This window comes from Lagopus muta, chromosome 2, assembly GCF_023343835.1.
Source record: "Lagopus muta isolate bLagMut1 chromosome 2, bLagMut1 primary, whole genome shotgun sequence".
Classification (NCBI taxonomy): domain Eukaryota; kingdom Metazoa; phylum Chordata; class Aves; order Galliformes; family Phasianidae; genus Lagopus; species Lagopus muta.
In genome coordinates, this window is record NC_064434.1 from 13,864,889 (window position 1) to 13,877,395 (window position 12,507).

Below are 12,507 nucleotides of genomic sequence, written 5' to 3' on the forward strand. Positions count from 1 at the left end.
AGATCAGGGCAGCTTTCTCTTATTTTTGTTCAGGTGGGGTTTGGTGGTTTATTTTATTTTGCTTTGTTGTTTGTTTTGTTTTAAGTAACCTCCCATTTTTTTGAGTTAACAGTATGTATCAATAATTTGCAGAGATTCCTTGGCAGCACAGCTAGAAATCACTTTGACAAAAGCAGATTCAGAACAACTTGCACGTTCCATTGCTGAAGAACAGTACTCTGATTTGGAAAAAGAGAAGATTATGAAAGAACTGGAGATTAAAGAAATGATGGCTCGGCATAAACAGGAGCTTACTGAGAAGGATGCCACCATAGCCTCTGTGAGTAATATACATCATTATTTTGGTAGGGGTGTACGTGAGCATTGCAATTTGAGTTATCCATTGTAGTTTAGCACACTTAAATATGTTACGCATTTAACTATTTATTTTCTTTGAATTAACTAGTTAAATATAAATATATATATATGTATCTTTTACCCTGTTTCTTCCCTGTATCTCTTCTGTGCCCCTGTGCTGGTCATCTTACACTTGTTCTGGTTTCTGTCTGAAGCATCTCCTTCTGTGCTGCAGTGTTTTCATATGTCATTGATTTTTAGACATATGGTCACATGTACTTTTTGTTTGTAGTTGGAGGAAGCAAATAGAACACTAACAAGCGACGTGGCTAATCTTGCTAATGAGAAAGAAGAACTAAACAATAAACTGAAGGAGGAACAAGAACGTATGTATTCTCAGAACCAAATACAATTCGTTATGCCCATAGTTTGGTTCTAAAAATACTATTTTCTTTTGTAATGTGCTTTCATTTATATCTTTGTGTTTGTTTGTTTAAATTACCGTGTTACAGAAATTGCAAAGTTAAAAGAAGAAGAAGCAAATATAGGAAATATTAAAGCACAGTTTGAAAAACAACTGTTGAATGAAAGAACACTGAAAACCCAGGTAAGCAAATATATCCAAAGAAATAAGTGTCGATGATTTAATAATGAAGTGTTCATATTTTTACTAACAAACTTAGCACTTCATTCTTTTCGTGATGAAGTAAAATATGTCAAATTTATCTTTTTTTGCCTCAGCTAAGTAGTGAAATTGCATCCTCTTCAGTTATTGCAGAGAAAGTCCTAATCTTCATGCAGTCCACCAACATAAGTCTTGATTTCACTCAAATGAATTTTTCACTTGATTTAGGTTCCTCTGTAATTACCATAAAATGTTAATTCTGATTTTCGTATCAGATGTTTTTAACAGTAAGTGGCATTTTCATCCACTAGCTAATTGAAACTGAAGAGCATTTAAATGAGTAGAAGTCTTCTAAAGAAACATTTGTTTAAAGTGAAAATGGCAGCATTACCTTTATTCAGTTTTGATTAATGCAAGTAACTTTCTACTACCAGATATGCAGAGATCTTAGTTCACAGATTAAAAATGCTTGATTACAGGTAGTGGAGAAGACTATTTCTCTGCAGCATAACTCTGTATTTATTTGTTTGTTTTTTGCTTCTGTTTCCCTCATGGGAAGGCTGTGAATAAATTGGCTGAGATCATGAATCGGAAGGGTCCAGTCAAACGTGGAGCTGACACCGACGTACGGCGGAAGGAGAAGGAAAATAGGAAACTGCATATGGAACTGAAATCTGAACGAGAGAAGTTAACACAAATGATGATCAAGTATCAGAAAGAAATCAATGAAATGCAGGCAGTAAGATCCTCTTAACAAGTGTAAACATTGATACCATTTTCTGTAATGCTTAGTGAAATCGGTTGGTCTTGTAGTGTATACAGTCTCTATTCCTGAATTTCCTCGATCGAAAGAAAGGTGCAGCACATGTATTGAGACTGACTGCAAAACCTCCATGATTTTAAATTCAAGTTTTCTTTGAGAAGCAGAGTATTGTGACAATAGGAAACCTTTATTTTTATCCTTACAGCAAATAGCAGAAGAGAGTCAGATACGAATTGAGCTCCAGATGACTCTGGACAGCAAAGACAGTGACATTGAACAGCTTCGGTCACAACTACAGTCATTACACATTGGTCTAGACAACAGTAGCATAGGCAGCGGGCCTGGAGATGCTGAGGCAGATGATGGATTCCCTGGTATGTTATTCATATTAATATTCCTATTTGAATTGGGTTTTTTATCTGTTTTACCATGGAAACTGAAGTATTTGATATTTCTGGGGCTTTTTATCTTAATGTGTTTCTATCACTGACCAATGCTTTGATAGAGTTCACTATCCATGCACTAACTACTTCTATCAGTAATCATACTTCATTCTTAAATTTATTTAAAGATGTGTCTTTAAAAAACAGTATTGTCTGACATTGAAACTAATCCTTTTTTCATCTTATTATACTGGTCTATTTGCAATTGTTATGTGATTAAATGTAAAACTAATACTCTTTTTAGGGACACTGTTTTGACTTCTTTTCTACCTTTTTCCTCCTTTATTCTTTATGTTTAGTCCATATCACTCAGTCCCACACTATGGAATCCATGTCTTTTACCTACAAGCACTCTTCCACCTCTGTCAGTATTGCCACTAAGCCTTCCAGTTCTCGCATGCTTCTCGATTCTGATTCTGACTCAGAAGAAGAACCTTTGTCTTGTTCTCACAGCCCTACAGAAGTTGATAGCACAGGTGACATCCCTGAGACATGCTCGGTGTTGTCTTTATTGCTCCTTTTTTTCAATTTCAAAACTAACATTTACTAATACATGACTTTAAAAAATGGCAGTAAGCAAAGTAATTACATGAAAAATTTACATGAAGTAATTGGCTTGTTTTATCTAAATGTTTATAGATGCTCATTGCCATTTATAAAACCCTATTTTTATTAAAGCATTGAATAAATCCTTATTGTCTTGATCTTGAGGAAGACTATGCCCACTATCTTCAGCTATCTGCATGACCCTAGGATACCAGAAAGTCAAATCTTTGTGTTTCACTGAAGTGTTGAGATATGTCAGCCCTCACACTCTAAATGTACATTGCTTGGTCATAGAAATTCAGTCTTCTGAATGTTAACTTTTTTTTTTCCTTGCATTGAATCTTATATTCAGTTTTTTTTTTTGTAAGGAAAATAAAATTTATTTAAATTTGTTTTTCCTGATGCATAAAGAATATAATGAAATTATACAGCTCTGGTAAAACAGAACTTTGTTTCATTAGTTCTGTACCCTTTCCGTATGACTGCACTGTCTTGAGTAACATTTCTGCCTAGTGTTAATATCAGAGATGGGATTTTCTAATTACATTCACATTTCTGTATTTTACATGGGGCACTTCTAAGTTGTGAATGTCTTTCAATCAAAGGCAGAACTTGTCTTGGAGTACTGACATTATTTCCTCAAACTGGAGTAAAGCGTAATGCCTGTCTTCTGCTTATTTCATTCTCTGCTAAAAGAATCACTAAGTATTTATATAAAATTTCCTTGTTAGCTGTTGCTGTGGTATGTGCATGGTTTTATTTTGTTCTAAAGTACAATCATGTCTAAACTAGGACTATTTTCTAACAGCAGATTGGAGATAGGATGTTGTGGGGTTTTATTTCTTCCTGATGCTTACAAACATACTGGGAAAATGTTGGAATATTCTTCAAGTCTCTGTAGGCATAACAGAAATTCTACGAATACCTTAATCGTTGTTTGTTAACCTACATTAAATGTGGGCACAAGTCTGCCAGTGCCCTTTCTTGAGAAAGAAAATAGCTTTTGCAGTTGCAGGGCATGTCCTTTAATGGTTTAATGGTTGTCAATGTTAATGGCTTCAGAATTTTTAACTCAGAGAGGGAAGGGGAAAATTCCTTCCCACACTGGATAGAAACTGCTATATATAGGGGTACTGTGAAAAATAGTGTCTAAGACTACAAGATAGTACGTGTCACCGAGCGCGTGGGCAGTTTGATCCTGGCAGGCTTTGGGTTACTACTGAAATGTGTACATCAAACAACAGTTGAGGAGTTAATGCTGTAGATAGATGTCATAGGATCATATCGTATCATAGAATATAGAATCACTGAATGGCCTGGGTTGAAAAGGACCACAGTGATCATCTAGTTTCAACTAGATGCTATGTGCAGGGTCACCAGGCACCACACAAGGCTGCCCAGAGCCACATCCAGCCTGGCCTTGAATGCCTCCAGGGATGGGGCATCTGACTGTTGCAATGGTGTAGCATTAAATATCACAAGAAAGGGCAGTTGAATTTAGGCAAGGACTAGGGCTTAGCCAAAAATTACTCACTCTGGAATAGAAATTCTAGGAGATTTAGGCACAATTAGAAATATGGAGAAATTCATAGTGCAAAAAAAAAGATATGAATTAGAATATAAAACTTCTGAATTTTTACCCCGAGTAGAGAGGTTTATTTATAGGCTTATTGGTGGTGGTACTTTGCTCTGTTTTGTCTTTTATATATAATTGGATGTTGCGTGGTCTACTAATATCTTTAGAAACATTCTTCTAAGTCTTAAAGGTTGATAGACTTTTAAAGAAGTCTTTAGAAATAACAGTAATAATGATTAAGGGAATGTGTGTGGTATCACTGCAAGTTTGCTCTTCCCCTTCTTCCTCTTACCTACTAGTTTATTGTAATCACAGTGTTTGTTATTGCTGTATGGGGGAATACACTAATTGATTTCTGAAAATTTACTGCGATAAACTCTGCCAGATGTTATATGTTCTCAGCTTTGCTCTGTTACTTTTTTATTGATCTTCAGTGCATATTTTTAAATGCACAGTAGGCTCAAAAAGAATGTTTTGTGAATATTTATGTTCTTCACTGTATGTTTTGTTTTGTTTTGTTTTGTTCTTCCAGAATCAAGATTGGAAGGCTGGTTATCCCTACCTGTTCGAAATAACACTAAAAAATTTGGTTGGGTTAAAAAGGTAAACAATAATAATACAACAATGTTCTTTTTGCAATCTCTTATTGTTTCATGTGTAGTTTGGATTTTATTTTCGCTGCAGATTTTCAGCACTTTCTTCAATACGTATTCTTGTAATTACTTAAGTGTATAGTATAAAAGTATAAAAAGTATAGTAGCTTATATGTAGCTATGTCTGAGGGTTACAGAAGTTGGACCAGATGAACTTCAGAAGTCCTTTCCAACCTAAGCCATTCTCTGAACATATAATTCTGTTAAGGCATTTTTTTTGTCCTACCAGAGCTGAAAACAGCTGCTTACAGACTTCAGACATTTGTATGTTCTCAACAGCATCATGTAACTAGAACTCATTACGGACTGGAAACATGCTTTTCACAAATTCCTTGTTTAAGAGAGAAAACTAACGGCTGTGCATCTGCTCTGTACAACCCTCGCTTGCTGATTGCTTTTCAGTAGCCTCTTTGGTGGTCTTTGCCCAAAGAGAAACCGATGCCGTTTATATCAGTTTGCTCAGCCAAACTGTTCATTCTGGATACAGTTCTAGAAATTTGAGTTCTTAGGGGTACCTGATTTTCTGAACTTTGTGAGTGTGATGCCTATTAGTTGTGAGCTGCACATGTAAAATAGGCATCCTAAGACGATAATTGCTGCTGCTCTGAGAGAAAATTAAATCTGTAAATTAGAAACTAAAAATTTTTGAGTTAATCTCTCTCTTACTTTCATTTTGATCTCCTCGCAGATGCTTACATTTGTTTAAGTACCAACTAATATGACAATGTAAACTAATGCATCAGGTAGTAAAATTTCATAGTGCAGTTAATTTACTGACAAAGTATGGAGTCAAGATACAGTACTACTATTATGCTTTTAGCTACCATTCAAAACTGTAGAAAAATATTTCTGTCACATCTTTGATGTGATCAGTTGGATTATAATGTACGTTTTATTCTTTTCTGCCTCCTAACAGTATGTAATTGTAAGCAGTAAGAAGATCCTTTTCTACGACAGCGAACAAGATAAAGAGCAATCCAATCCCTATATGGTATTAGACATAGAGTGAGTATTAGCACACAAGATTGCTTCCTCTGGTTTGCAGGTGGACTTTGTCAGAAAGGCCTTTTAGAAAGATGTGGCCTTGTATCACAGTGCCAGTTGGAGTGTACTTTTGCACTTAGCTCTGTTTAGATGTTTGTTAGCCAACACAGAGCGCTCAACTGGCATAAGGGAAGTGCTTTCACTAGCTCAGCTAGACGTATCTCACACACACTGTAGCAAGAAATGTTAAGAAATCTGAAGCTGAGAGGCTATAGTTTTCAGTGTTTGTACATTTTCACTACAATGCATGCTTATAGGTGGGTTCTGTAATTAATTTATTTCCTTAACAAACACAGATTTTGGCTATTTGAAGGCTGGAGTCTGAACAGAGGATTGTGTTAGAAAGCTCCCAGCAATCACTGAAGTCAGCTTTTCATTGCTATCATTTTTTTCATAAATACAGCTGTATATTTGTGACTTGTGTTTATTTAGGGCTTGGAAATCCGTGTGCAGGACTGAAAGACAGGATTATTGCTTGTATATTGATAACATTAATTTTTGTCTTTATTGAAACAATTTCTTACAGCAAACTATTCCATGTCCGACCAGTCACCCAGACTGATGTGTACAGAGCAGATGCCAAGGAAATTCCAAGGATATTCCAGGTATTCAATAATAAATTAATGTTTACAGTGTAACATGCATCACATACCATATTTTGAAACATATTCCTCTAACTTTGTCTAAGTGAAGCTTTTACTTCAAAGTTGTTGGAAATATTCATTCCAGTGTTATTCTTTGGTTTTTCTAATTCAGGAATTATTCTGAATATGTTTTTGTCATAAAGGAGTTCTGAGATTATTATGCTTTAATTCTAGATTCTATATGCTAATGAAGGAGAGAGCAAAAAGGAGCAGGAATTTCCTGTGGAGCCTATGGGAGAGAAGTCAAATTATATTTGTCACAAAGGACATGAGTTTATACCTACTCTTTATCACTTTCCAACCAATTGTGAAGCTTGTATGAAGCCTCTTTGGCATATGTTTAAACCTCCTCCTGCTCTGGAATGTCGCCGTTGCCATATCAAATGTCACAAAGATCATATGGATAAAAAAGAAGAGATTATAGCACCTTGCAAAGGTAATTAGCAGATATTTGAGTACGTGTATAGTTGTTGGAGTCACAAGGCATGCTAATGAATCACAGGGTCCTATCTGTGACACCAACTAAACTTCAAGAGGTAGGTTTTTCTTCAGTGGGTATGTAAAATTTTCTGAAGGTGTCTACAAGAGGATCAGCTCACTGTTATGAGTGAATGCCATGTGGGTGGATGGCTTCATACCTGCTGTGTTGTCAGCATCACACAGGTAGAGCATAGTTGTAAGACTGCTCACACTGTTGTGCAGCATTGCTGAGTGAAGCAATAGTGAGTTTTAGGAAATGGATGATATTTAGTGAAATTTTTTATGTAGGGGACATGTTAAGAAAAATAACAATTATTATTAATTTTTATTTGAAAAACTCTTACTACAGTGTATTATGATATTTCAACGGCGAAGAATCTACTACTGTTAGCTAATTCTACAGAAGAACAGCAAAAATGGGTGAGCCGACTGGTGAAAAAAATACCCAAGAAACCTCCAGCACCAGACCCCTTTGCTAGATCTTCTCCCAGAACTTCTATGAAGGTACAGCCAAACCAGTCCATCAGACGACCAAGTCGACAGCTTCCTCCAAACAAACCAAGGTAACACAAGAGCTGCTATGTATTTTTTTGTTCAAAACATTTTACTGTAATTAATGGGATATATGTTGATATCAGTAGTTGACAACAATGTTGGCAACCACTGATATGTAATCTAGTATGTCATCTTCTGTAAACCTCATGTAAGTAATAAGAACCATCATTATGTTTGTTTACTCGTTCAAAGGACATTGCACTATCTGGTATTTAACCTACCATTACTGATAACATATGTTGCTACTGTTTCTGTGAACTAGAAGCTGGTAGGGAATATGAAGCTTAGATATGTCAAGAGTCATTAAGAGGGTTGTGAGGTTTTTAAGGAAACAAAACTGTACCTGATTAAAAGCTAAGCTATGACATTAAGTACTTGTCATTCTAATGAACCTTGGAGAGAACTGGGTGCCTTCAAAAGGCAATCTAGAAGAGCTTACACATAGCAAAAGAATGCATGTCTTTTCTTTCTTGCTGGGTGGTTTGGAGGAATGTGTTTGAATTCCTGCCCCACTCTAATGTTAGAAACATCACTGAGGATTTTTGTGTTAGAGTGTGATTCATCTGACCAAATGTATCTATGTCTAGCTCTGCTTACAGAGTCATATATAGGAAGAGTTGTTTGTAAGATTGAATTTGTGTTATCCCAATAAAAAGGAGAAAGTAGAAAGGGAGCATAGAGTGCTCTTCAACACGTACAGCACAAGGTTATTCAGATGAATCTCTCTTTTGCATCTATGCCCATGCAGGTTTCACAGTGTGGTGCCATTTTCTGCATTGGTAGACATCCGTCTGAGTCTCACTCATTCTTTTTGAAAGAGAGCAAGTAGACATGAAGTGATGGTCACCATTTGGTCAAATAGCTAAAACACTTGCCAAAGGGTGGGAGAGTTGGTTTCAGCTCTTTACCCAGCCCAGAAATACTCATGCTCCTGTCTCATGTTTCCTAAAAGAGCAGTCTTACTGTCACGTTGCTCTCATGTGGGAAATAAATGTCTATAAAAAACAGAGTTCTATTATTGGATTAGTTTTAAAGAGCAAAATCCTATGCTGTAGCCATAGAAGTGATAACATTTAGCAGGTGGCATTTAAGTGATTGCACAGTATTCTGCACAGTATTCTGGATTTTTCAGTGTGCTGTTTTCATCGCCTAGCATACTGCTGGGTTTGTTAAAGAGGAAAGAACAGTTAAGGTTATGAAGTTATTACTTGGTTGTATTAATCTCCAGTTTTTGACACCCTGTGTAAATTTCTATCCACCTTTCTTTTCTTTGTTGCCATATAACAGCAGCAATGGCCAGTTCAGCAAAGGCTTATTTTTTATTGTTGTTATTGTTTTTCACCTTTGCACCTTTGAGAGATAACTTGGGAGTGATAGTTTTGGTCTTGTTTCTGTGATCAGACTATCACCAGTATCTCAGCTGGCTGCTTGAAAACAGGGTTGGGTGAATCAACAGAATTACAATAGGGAATGCAGTGTAATCATGCTCCACTGTATTGTGATGCTACTGAAATCACAAAACAGCTCTATGTAGGAAGATTTGGATATTAAAAAAAAAGTGCAGTAAAATTTAATGTATGGTAATGCATAGCAAAAGGACTCAAAGCAACATAACTTTCCTCCTAATTTCCATGTTATCAAATCTTTGATTGTTTACTTCACATACCTTAAAAGAAAGTCTGACCTTATAATTTGAATTTTAAATGATTACTTTTTTTTTAATTCTATCCATCAAAGTGAAGAATTTAATTGTTCCATTTTAGGGAATGATTATTGAAGGGATTCTTGGTGTAAAACTAGCCAAAATAGCAGTAATTGGATTGAAGCGCAAATCAATGAAACATTATTCATGGCAAACTGGAGGACAAGTAAAACTATGCTTCTGTATTTCCATATTCTGGTTGGTTAGCATTATTTTGTTTCTTATTATTGACATATAAAAGGTATTTAATAAATTCTGATTCTTTTTCCATAGCTATCCTTAATTGCTCAGAAAGAAAATTTTCTTGTTACACCATTCTTATTTCAATCTTCATGATGTTTTTTTTACTAAATGCCTTCATAACAGTACCTGCTCTTCCCATTCTTTTTATTGTGATCCTCCTCCATTCAGCTGGTGATTCTTTTTTTCCTCATTTCCTTCTATCCATATATTTTCTGTCTGTATATTTCATATTTCATGATGGTGGGAGAAGGAGGAGGATGGATACATTGGTGTGTAAACGATTTTATGGATGTAGTTAACATTTTCAAGTTGCCTTTTCAAATGTACCTGGCAGCTTAGAAGTTACAAGTGGAAAACTGTAATTCTATGAGGTCATTTAGCCTTAATGCAGGTTTGTCAAACCTGTGGAAATCTGTATGGATGTAAATACTTCTAATTAGAAAGCACATACCTAAAAATCATTGTTGGTGCTATAACCAATTAGCATCTGACTGTTGCTTCCATGAGGTTTCCATTTTCCATTATGAAGATTACTGAGAATGAAAACCTAGTTGCCAGCTTAATGAGTAGCTGGGGACAAGCTGGAGGTGAGCAACAGATTGAGGGAAGAGATTTCACTCCTCTGTTCTCCACTAGTGTGTGGTGAGATACTGCTGCAGATACTTCAAAGAGGCCTTTTGCCAGCTGTGGAAAGTCCAGCAGAGACCACCAGGATGGTCAAGGCTGGAGTACTTGTCCTGTGAAGAGAAGGTTGGTGAGCTGGGCTCGCTCAGCCTGGATGAGGGCTGGCTCTGCAAAGCCTACTAGGCCTGTGGAGAGATTCCAGCTGAAGACAAACAAAAGCTTTTTCCCAGTGAGGACAGTCAGGGAGAGAGAGAGGGCTATTGGGGCTGGGTGGGCTCCAGCCTTATGACAGAATGGCTTGGGTTGGAAGGGACCGCACTGCCTGCCCACCCAACCCCTGCCATGGGTTGGCCCCTCACCCGACCTGGCCTTGAGTGCCTGTGGGCACCCACAGCTCTCTGGGCAGCTGTGCCAGGGCCTCACTGCCCTCTGAGCAAAGAATTTTCTCCTGACATCTAACCTAAATCTCCCATTCCCCCTAGTCCTACCACAGTCAGACCATGTAAAAAGTCATTCTCCCTCCTGTTTCTGACTTCCCTTGAAGTACTGGAAGTGAGGTGCTGGAGTTTTTCAAGACCTGACTACAAAAAAACCCAGAGGTCCTGGGCTGACGTTTGGAAGTTTAATTTAAGTGTAATAACTTTAAAAGCTGAAAAGCCATTGAAAACTGAAATCTGCTTTGTTTAAAGGATGCAATTAACTGAACTAAACACTGTAGCATGTTATATTTAAAACATCCTAAAGCTTTTCTTTAGTGTATGGTTTCTATCTCTGCTTCATATAGGTGGCATGTAATCCTGACTTCAATCCTGAGTTCACTGGAAAAATGACCAGATTGAGTTTCATTTCCTGTACATTAAGGAGTTAGTACTTCAGATGTTCATCTGAAATCCTTCTATAGTAGCAGAAAGATGAATGCCTCTAGACAATGATTCATCCCATTCCAGCATAAGTGCCTAAAATAGGTGAAATGACTCATTTGCTGAAATAATATGCTCTCCATTCTGTAGGAGCATGGGCAGTGATGCATAGAGAACGAGTTGATACATCCTCTTTTTTGGCATAGCCTAAGTTAAAAATAATGAGGCTACAGTACATCTGTCTAGGGTGATCTCACTGTATTTAGGATAAATGGCAAAATCCCATTGTATTTGTGAGCTCAGGTGACACTTTCATTCAGTGTTCTATTCAACAACCAGATTACTCAGTATTATTAAAAAGACATAGATCTGAAAGGGATGGTAGGTGAGCATAAAGCTGCGTGTTGGTCAACAGAACTGCAGCAAAACAGGAAGCTAATTTTATGAAATGTGTGCGTTGGTCTTTTCTACTGAAATTTTGGGGGAGAACAAGCAATACGGTAAGTGTTCTGTAGAATTTAATTACTTGTGATGAATCTCCTTTGAATACAATATTTGTGGCTCCCCGAACAGTAATTGAATGTTCATATTCTATAGCAGGCAGAGGAAGGAGCTCATCTATGTTAAGACAGTTATTTTAAAAGTTATAGTGATAATAAATGGAATTTTGAAGCTTCTTGTAGGAGTGTGACACACATTAAACATCAAACCCTCCTGTTGCAGATTACTTGATCTGGCATTTAAAGACTGGGATTGGTCATTTGATGATGTTGATGATATTGATGATGATGATGATGATGACGATGTTTTTGATTTCTGAAGAAGTATAAGGGGTAAATCTAAATAGTGAGGAATGGATTTGTTTGCCTTTGAATACAGCATGCTATGTTGGATTTTGATTCTCAAAGCAGAGAAAAGTACAAGATCTCATTTTGAGATTTTACACAGTAAAAATGAGATTCTGTTTCGTGGTGTCAAATTCTTTTAGAGGAGCCATTAAAATGGTGTTTTTGCCTTTTCGGTGTTCTTATTTTTCTAATTTTAGATCTTTGTTCAAAATTCATGTCTGCCTGCCCCAAAAGAAAGTATCTCTTGTTGTCAGAGCAGTAGTTCATCTGTAGTGCTAATGCTGCTAACCTCTGCAAACAATTACTGAAGGCTAAAAAGGGAGGTTGTAACAGTTGGAATTTACCTAAAATACAATTGCTATTTACAAATAATATTTTTCTTAAGCTTTTAACCTGAATTGATGTGTCCATGGCTAGCAGACATGAAATCACAGTTCTGCATTTTGCTTTTTCTACCTGTGTTATGAAGTGAACTTGGCTTTCCTTTGCAGTGCTGTGCTTTTTGGGTACCTAACAACGTGTTATAAAACTATGTAAACAAACAGGCTTTGCAGCTTCTGTGGTG

General features: G+C 36.6%; 1 protein-coding gene across 3 annotated transcripts in view; it reads left to right on the plus strand.

Annotated features, from left to right (window-relative positions):
- Positions 1-12,507, plus strand: part of ROCK2 (Rho associated coiled-coil containing protein kinase 2) — a 93,382-nt gene that overhangs the window by 78,996 nt on the left and 1,879 nt on the right. Inside the window, exons 22-33 of one of the 3 annotated variants that reach the window (XM_048938324.1) lie at positions 133-319; positions 629-722; positions 849-943; positions 1,521-1,700; positions 1,930-2,098; positions 2,467-2,643; positions 4,822-4,892; positions 5,859-5,947; positions 6,513-6,591; positions 6,805-7,066; positions 7,460-7,673; positions 11,818-11,927. In XM_048938324.1, coding sequence (XP_048794281.1) covers positions 133-319; positions 629-722; positions 849-943; positions 1,521-1,700; positions 1,930-2,098; positions 2,467-2,643; positions 4,822-4,892; positions 5,859-5,947; positions 6,513-6,591; positions 6,805-7,066; positions 7,460-7,673; positions 11,818-11,914 — 1,714 coding nt within the window. In that variant the 3' untranslated portion in view covers positions 11,915-11,927. The remainder of the gene's footprint in view (positions 1-132; positions 320-628; positions 723-848; positions 944-1,520; positions 1,701-1,929; positions 2,099-2,466; positions 2,644-4,821; positions 4,893-5,858; positions 5,948-6,512; positions 6,592-6,804; positions 7,067-7,459; positions 7,674-11,817; positions 11,928-12,507) is intronic. The other 2 variants (XM_048938325.1, XM_048938326.1) reach the window with 2 other exon arrangements.